Below are 8,848 nucleotides of genomic sequence, written 5' to 3'. Positions count from 1 at the left end.
ATAACAATATTTCAAATAGGATGGCATATGGAGCAACGTATATGGCGGATAAATATCAATACCTGACCCCTGGCCTAGTTTCTGAGGAGGGGCTTTGGATACATAATGATATACCTTGGGGATATGGATATCAATATTGCAAACTAATATGATGTATTACTAGGCAAATGACTATGTCAGAATAAATGAGTTTAGGAACGTGCAATTTTGCAATTTTTATAGTCTTCGAATTTGATTACATTCTAATCCACAAATTTTTGACAAGAAACATTGATGAAAGCATGAAAAAATACAGCACACTATCCGTCTATCACGATCGCACTCAGTTCATTTCTGAGAAGTGTATAATATTTCTCTTTTATTTCTTTAAAAACGGAAAGAAAATAGAGAATATTGATAATCAGTATTAGAAAGACAATATTTTACTGTTTAGGAGCTTTTTTAACGAATTATTTTTCGTTCTTTGAAAAGACTTGTATTATACTTAAATGAGGACAAGTTATTTAGGATAGTCATTCTATGTGAATTTGAGAGTCTTTATGAGATAAATTTGCCCTAAGAAAAGTCGTACAGCTGTAATGTTTTTCTTTTTTAAATTATCGTGTACATAGAGCAACTTTTAGATCGCAATAGTTGAAAGCTGTTTATTGTCCTCACATAACCAACGTATGATTTCCTTATAATATCAACATTTCAATGATACAAAATATTTAACTTCCTGGTAATTGTACATAAGTAGTTGCACTCAACTATATATTTGTTGATTCAATTTATCAGTAAATTTACATAAGAAAGTTCAAAATTTAAAATTAGCTTACAGGCGATTTCGAAATAGTTGTTTCTTCTGTGCTAAAATTTTGATTGCTTGTTCAGTAATAAATTACCTACAGAAGTTGTATACCATGATTCAGTGGAATTGCAAATATGGCGTCGGTGTTAGAATACAAGTGGGTTGTTAATTTCTTTATTTCAGTGAAATAGTGCTAAATGAAAATAGTAATCAAAAGTTTTAACTCAGAAAGTTTATTTTCTGAATGTACTTTATTCATAAACAATGGGCTCAAAGGCGAAAGCACGCCAAGTGTATATTGGACCAGATTATATGGAACTTTGTCGATTGTGCCTGAAGCGGACTAGTATGCGTCTCGATATATTTCAAGCAGAAGGAGTGTCTAGGGAAATAAATCATAAAATTCTAAATTGTCTATCTCTCATAGTAAGTGTGTTAAGAGTATATCGTGGGAACCGTAATTTTAAACTTGATTGGTATTGTGTTGCCTTGCACTCAATTTAGTACTCTACATTGGAAGTCAATTTTGCCACTTATATTAGTGGGTAATTACGTAAAGAAACGTTGGTATTCGTATTAAAAAATAGATTTATATATCAGTCGTCTTAAGTGTCCGGTGAAGTGTATTTGCGAAGAGTAGAATTCTGAAACTGTTTTTCAAAATATTTATGTATAACGTAAGAAAACTAGTCTTTTTTAACTACCATATTTACTCTAATATAAGCGCTTTCTTTTTTATAAAGACATTTATTCATTTAACCCCAGCTAGTTTTTCAGCGAGACAATAATGACTTACGAATAAGTTAGGTGCGATCTGGTTTCGTTCGCTTACTTAGTACATAGGTTCGGCGCTGCGTGCTTATCGGAACCTTATCCGGCTAATTTGCAGATGGCGCCCCTGGTTTAGATCCACATGAACCTGTTTTCAACTTTATATTACTATTTATTTATTTGTTATTTAAATATACCTTACCTGGAAGTAATTGCTTGTGCAGGTAAAGTTTAGCCACATCACTCGAAATAATCGTTCAAAAATTATAATTTTTTCACTAATTTTCCTTCTTATTGTCCTAAAAAAAATGCACTGGGCATGATAATACCTCATTTAGCAGAGATATTAAAGGGGGCTGCCAGAAGTAATTGTTAAAATAAAGGGTTAAGTTTAGAGTTACCCCTCCGCTTTTTATAAAAATCAGGAAAATTTACAGGAGAAATGAGTTAAGAAATGATAATTTGAAGTTTTTATTTGATGTTTAGGAATGTAACTTTGGCAGGAGAGTTATGTTTAATACGAGAAAAGATATGTGGAAGTTAGAACTATTTGCCGGATGCGGAAGCATTCGCGGAAGATTACAGCAGCATGGTAGTTGTAAAATATGGCGAATAGGTGTAACAGATGCGCAAAAATAATGAAGAAAACCTTTTAAATTTTTGTGAGGTCCACGGAGTACTGAAGTTAAGTGAAATGTAAAAATTTTTAATACCTTAAGCACTGTTTTTTGTATGTTGCAAAGTCCAAGGGCAACTCTAAACTTAAGCCAAAATAAATGCAGTGCTTTTACAGTTTGCGTATAAATACGGCGTCCGGATTTATGGCATAAAACAGTCCAAAAATACAAACTTACCTTTACTGGGTGCCCACTAAAAAGCACGAATGGTGTTTAACCAAGTCAGAGCAGGGCGAAGTTGGTGGATCATCGTAGATTCGTCCGAAGGGAGCAGGCGAGTTAGCGACGGTGGGCATGCGCGAAAAGAAGGGTAGTGAAAACAAGTGGATTTTGGCGATAATATGAATTTCCGTAGCACATGTCATGGTTTCATACTAGTAACGTTCCACTTATAAAGTACAGCTACTGTACACTGTGCAGAAATATACTACCAATACAATCATTTTTTTAAATATATATAGTAAATCATTTTATCTATCGTAAAGCGCTTGTAACGATTTTACACTAGTAACCTACACTTATAAGCCTTAAATTTAGCTGTATTAGTTTCCATTTAATTTCTGTGGATTGGAGAAATTTGTTTCACATAAATATGTCCATAAATTTTCCAAAATATGGTGCCAAAACTTTATCAGTACCGAATTACTTGTCTTTCATGTCTGTCGTTCTCTTAACTGTTAAGCACACACATATTTACATGTTTCCTTCGCTCTTCAGTAGATACGATTTATCTGTATTGTATTACTTGAAAATTATTGCCTTCCAACTATTCAAGGTTACAAAGTGCGAAATAATTTGAAAATGAATCCTTACTTTCTCATATTTCCAACCGGCACCAAAACAATACCCTACTACAATATTATGTAAATAAACTTTTAGAGGGAGAGAGGGTTGGGGCGAAGCCCCCTTTCAAATACATGTCCTTGAAACATCAAAAATTGCAAAACACGTACAAAAATATTTCTCTCTTGTACTCGGTTGCCACACAAGATAATACTTATATTCATGAAATATAAACTTCTCTTTGCAGGAAATGCACTCTTACTGCTTTAGAAATTGTTTCTTAAGGAAAAAATGACATTAATGAAAAGCCTATTGTGAAACGAAATAACATACTTCTTACCTGAATTTTGCAAATTTATGAGCTCTTTCATGACTAAGCTGCTGTTAGCGTAGGCATTTTTAGCGTGGGAGAACCGGGTTCGCTTCCCGGCGGCAGCTCATGTGATTTGGATTCCACGTTAATCAGTAAGCGTACGATATATACGTTTCATATAGCTTTGCTGCTGATAGGGACGTTAAACTTAAAATTAGCTCAACTCATTTACAAATTTATGCCCCCATAAAATTGGCTAAGATCTTAATTTTTTTTTCATTTCACGAAATTTGGTTCAGATGCAGTAAGAAAACTAGTCTTATTGGTTTCCGCTCTACACGTTTGTACTTCCCTCCATTACTGCAGCATACTCATCCGAAGTTCGTTAATAAGACTGGGTTTGGAACACTGGCATATTGTATTGTATTGCCTGTTTACCTGATATCTCATTAATACGCGAGCTCATACTGCAGAATTTTACTTAGTTTTTCATTCCTAATTAATTACCTTACACTTATGATCTTTGCTACATTTTTTGTTACTTTCATGCTAACATTTCATCTGATTCATGATTATGCTAACATTTCTGTTCATTTTTCCGTAAATTATGTGTTTCAGGACCGCCGTGGCTGGCAGTTAATCCTTTAACCTTTCAAAAATGTTTTAAAATTTCGTCTCGAGCGCTTAGAATCTACCTATAGTAATATTTTTTTGACAGAAATATTCGTATATACTTTTCAAATGTTTTTTTCTTAAAATTATTTTTATTATCTCTGTTTTCGTCGTAGTATTTTAATTTGGCATTTATTTCATTAAGCCCCACTAGCTTTTCAACATATAATTACTAATGAATAGGTTGAGTTAGGTTAGTTTAGTTTAGTTCATTAAGTTTGGGTTGGTTTCTTTGAAACCAAAGCAATGTACTTAGTACATAGCTTTGGCCCAGCGGAGCTTACGGGACTAAATCCTTTAATTTTACATTGCGTGTAAATTAAGCATATTTTTCAGAAGTTATAGAAGTACTACCGGTAACTCAATCTGAAAGTTAATTCTAGCAAGTCTGTTATTGGTTTTGCAACTAACGATGAGCCTTTGATTTGGTAGTTGTATGAATTTTCTGTGTTATAATTTTATAGGGATTGTTGTATCTGCATATTAAACTGACTTCAAAACCGATACTCTTTTGTATGGGATGCATATATTAAATTAAATACGGTATGTTAGTAATGAAATGGGTTAAGTAATTTCGTTACTTATGATGTGAACTGTAGTACATGGCTCAAAATAGTATACGTAGGTTATGGTTCAATCAATACGACTGCAAAGTACATAAACAAGATTGGCGTGTGTCTGTAGTTTTTAGTAATGTTTTCATTATTATTATTTATTAATGTGCATTGTCATACTGAATCATGCTTAATTCATTTATTCCTTAAAAATCTGTTGGAAGTTGAAACAGAGTTTACAAGTTTTTCTTGCACTATAACGTTTGTAGGCAAAAGCAACATTTATTAGTTGCAACTTTCGTGTGTTTATTAATTTAATGTTTCATGCGTATGCACTAAAGCAAAGGGAGATGGCGATTGAGACGAATGATAATGGTGGAGTAAAGAAAGTAGAAAGTAATGTGACAACCCTCGAACACTCCATCAAAAAGCCCACTTGTCTGATGCTGGCACCGCCATGGCCCCACTTGCATATACTGAACAATACTATACAGTATGGATAATTATCTCAAAGGAATAAAATCGCTGAAATTTTTGTACGATGAAAATATTAGAAGGGGATATTGTTTGACGTACTCGGCAATACCACCAGATTAACAGTGTTGCAAGTCAACAAATTATTTTTCAAATGCTATTACGTCAGACTATTACGTATTTCAAGTCTACGTGTTATGTGAAAACTTGCAATGGCACGCATTAAAACTAAGGACACAACAGTATCACAAACATTCAATTTTTGAAACCCACAGTAATATTGTCAGACAAACGAGGTAATATTGTGCACATCTGAACTAAGGTCAGCGCGGCCAAATCTTCCTCAGGCGGTTTCAAAGGAAGCTGAACAGCTTTGAGGTAACCCATGTTTTTTCAAATGACAGGGATATTTCAATAAATCTTTCTAGTTGAGGGTGGTCTTCCGATTGATTTACGGGAAAAGAAAGCGATGTTTCAATTTTTTCATTTCTTTATACAGAAAGCCATGTAAAAACTTAGCCAGTGCGTTTAATTCCATATTTAAGATGCTTTAAGAGGACTACTTCAATGCTTTTTATGTGATTGGTACAATTATTATTGTTGATACATATGAGCAAAATGTATCCATTTTTAATACAAGTTTAGTATTGGCAACAACGCGTACCGTCATACCACAGTTGTGCCGTTTATGGCTTGTTTGGTGTGTTATTTATTAATGCGGTTAGGGTAAATTTTCTGCTTGAGTACAGTGGAAGCCGATTGGGGATGATTAGAACGTGGTAAGATACCGTAGTGTCGAGTATTACTATGGTATGACAAAATTTCGAATAAATAGAATAGAATAGAAATGAAATGAAATGAAATGAAATCTTTGAGTTTTACGTCCCACGGTTATGCCGGTCAGGCTAAAGGAGACGGTGATTGTGAGAAATGAATGAAATGGTGGAATGAAGATAGTGGGAGGAAACGGGAGAACCCCGAGAAAACCCACGAGCACGGTGTTTGTCCACCACAAAGTCCACACGGCGCGAGCTGGGATCGAACTAGGGACCCCAAGCACCGGAGGTGAACGCTCTACCACTGAGCCACCGCACCCCCCATAGAATAGAATAGAATAGAATATTTATTGTCATTAAACAACATTTGTTGCAAATAGAAACAAAGTTAAAAGAGATTGAAAACTTGACTTCTTTCAGCGAAAAACTGCTTAAATAAATATTGCATTTAATGCCACTTTCTATAGGCATTAAAAATCATAATATTGTTTACGGCAATATTATTTCTCAAACTGTATTGAAGATATGAAAAACATAGTAGAGGTTGCTGTACTGCTTAAAATGAAGCATTGGTGGGAAATTTTTAAAATGATCGTTGCTCCCAGTTGCTTCTATAATATTACAGCAACAATGTTTGGTAATTGTAATGACAGGTTCTTATAATTACATAATTTTAAGTCACGTAATTACATAATTAATCGGTTAATTGAAAATAATCGATTTTGAAGTCAGTTTACAATGCAGTTAAAAGCTAGGAGGCTAGGTAGGCAGGCCATGTAGCCAGGATGGAAGAAAGTCTTAACTGGAAGACCAGTCGGAAAACAACCATTAGGGAGACCTAGGTGCAGATGGGAGGACAATATTAAGATGGATCTCGCAGAAATATGAATACAAAGTAGAGAGTGGATCCAGTTGGGTAAAGGGTAGCAGTAAGTGCAGACCTTTTGTGTGAACGCTGCATTGAACCTTCGGACTCCATAGGCCATAGAGTTAGTTAAAACGCACTCACTTCGGCGCATTTATTTAAACTAAACAATTCTGGCTATTTTAGCCACCATTTTTAAAATATACTCAAAACTTTTAATTTACGATTTTAAAGTCTAAATTGTTTTCAGCGCAACGGTTATTTATCCAAATTTGTAAATAAGTATTCCAGGAACCTGCAGCAGTGCCACTCCGAACAAGAAACCTCAGCGTATCTTACATACTATACTATTTAAGGGAACAAAATGCTTGTATGTATATATATATTATATCTAGCCTATATTATTATTCGTTTAAATGGAAATAAATCATATCTCGGAAAATCTACAACTTTTGGCGTTTATTATTTTCAGATGCATGATGCAGTTCATAACAACGAACTTAATTAGCAAATTTACAAAACCATGGATAATTTATATCCATGCGTAAAGATTTGTTACATAGCTTTACGATGAATCACAGTAACAATTTATAATAGTTTTTAGTTGTGTAGCTAATCTGTCTAATAAATACTTTCTGTTTCCAATACACGTTTATTTATTCAATTTATAAATATCTCTACATCATATGCTGGAATCTATGCCTGGTTTTCCATGTTTAATTATTTCTTTTATGACTGAACAATCAGGAACATTCCTCGTCAATTTATGACAACAACACAAAATACATTTATATTACTCTCTTTTTAGATCATAAAGCTTTACAATAATGAGAGCTCAGCAACACAGGAATGTCGATTCTCTTTTTTATAAGAATAACTTACTCACTTCAACAGGAATAACAATATGTGCACATTCTCAACAGGAACAATATATGCACATTCACTTTTGATTATCATTACATTTATCTCTGTCTCAACTTTATCTATTTTCCATATTATTATCACAATTCATATCTCAGTAATACGAGCTTTCAATCTCGTCATCCTTTTAGTATATAAGATTAACACAATAGTAACACAATTAATAACTAACCTCCCTAGTCTAAAACGCTATACCTATACTATACCTAACCTAGCTAACTTAACCTATTTATCATTGATAAAAGAAGTCCCGATTCGATTTATCTTATTAAGATCTTATCCTCCCTTAACAATTAATTATAGATTGGAGAACCAGTGCATAGATCCTATGAATCATCCTCGTATACATATTATTAAAAGTCAAATGAGAAAATGTGATATTTTCTTAGTTTAATGTTAAAATTCGATTTCATACTGATTAATAAATTATCAATACTTGAGTTTAAAAAAAACTACTCCAACGAAACGAGCTTCAAATGTGACCTACTAACTCGATCTAACAATGGTTTGGTAAATATCGTTATTCTATTGAAATAATTTAAATATGTAATAGCTTGTGTGCTATGCTAGTTACTTTCGCCGCATAATTATATTGACTTGATCTTGCTAGATTATATATATCGTGACCTCTTATAATTCAGTGATAGAACATTTAGACCCTATCGATTAAGAAGCAGCAATTTAGACATGTCCCCCTTTATAGTCTGCCCAGATATGTGCGACCGCGAATATCCATAGTAGCACCACATACGTCCTTTAAACTTCCAAAGGAACACATCTAATGAAGAATTTATAGTGAAGAATTTCTAGTTCACTTTTACGAACTTAAAATTATTAGAAACAGGTTCTTTCTAAAACATTACCAAAGACGACGATCTCTTACTTTTGATTTTCTTCTCCTTAAGTCTAAATTTATATTACCTTCATCATCCGCTTGGCCCCCTTAAAATTTCCAAAAACACTGTTAATATCGAAACCAATTTTTTATCAGGTTGAGTTCAAATATATTCCTTTTGAGGTTAAAAATTAGATTTTCCGGGCCAGACGACGAACTATGTTCATTAATTCATATTCTTCTTAACTGCACTTCTTCTATTGTCACAAACAATATAATTATGGTAATACGAAATCTCATGGAGTATAAATAAATTCATTCAGTTGAAGCTATGGACTATTTACTCGAATTACATTATAAAATGTATATCAAATTTGTGTACATTCGCTTGAACATGTTAGCACTATACTTAGAATT

At 33.4% G+C, this 8,848-nt stretch overlaps 1 protein-coding gene across 5 annotated transcripts in view; it reads left to right on the top strand.

Moving 5' to 3' along the window:
• Positions 1-894: 894 nt before the first annotated feature.
• LOC145680371 (uncharacterized) overlaps positions 895-8,848 on the top strand; it is a 109,807-nt gene continuing 101,853 nt past the window's right edge. For 3 of the 5 annotated variants that reach the window (XM_081750794.1, XM_081750797.1, XM_081750798.1), the window contains exon 1: positions 898-1,216. In XM_081750794.1, the coding sequence (XP_081606920.1) occupies positions 1,055-1,216 (162 nt within the window). In that variant the 5' untranslated portion in view covers positions 898-1,054. Of the gene's footprint in view, positions 1,217-8,848 lie in introns of all 5 variants that reach the window. The other 2 variants (XM_081750795.1, XM_081750793.1) reach the window with 2 other exon arrangements.

Source organism: Thermobia domestica, chromosome 3, assembly GCF_964235325.1.
Source record: "Thermobia domestica chromosome 3, izTheDome1.hap1.1, whole genome shotgun sequence".
Taxonomy (NCBI): domain Eukaryota; kingdom Metazoa; phylum Arthropoda; class Insecta; order Zygentoma; family Lepismatidae; genus Thermobia; species Thermobia domestica.
This window is presented reverse-complemented; position numbering and strand designations above follow the sequence as displayed.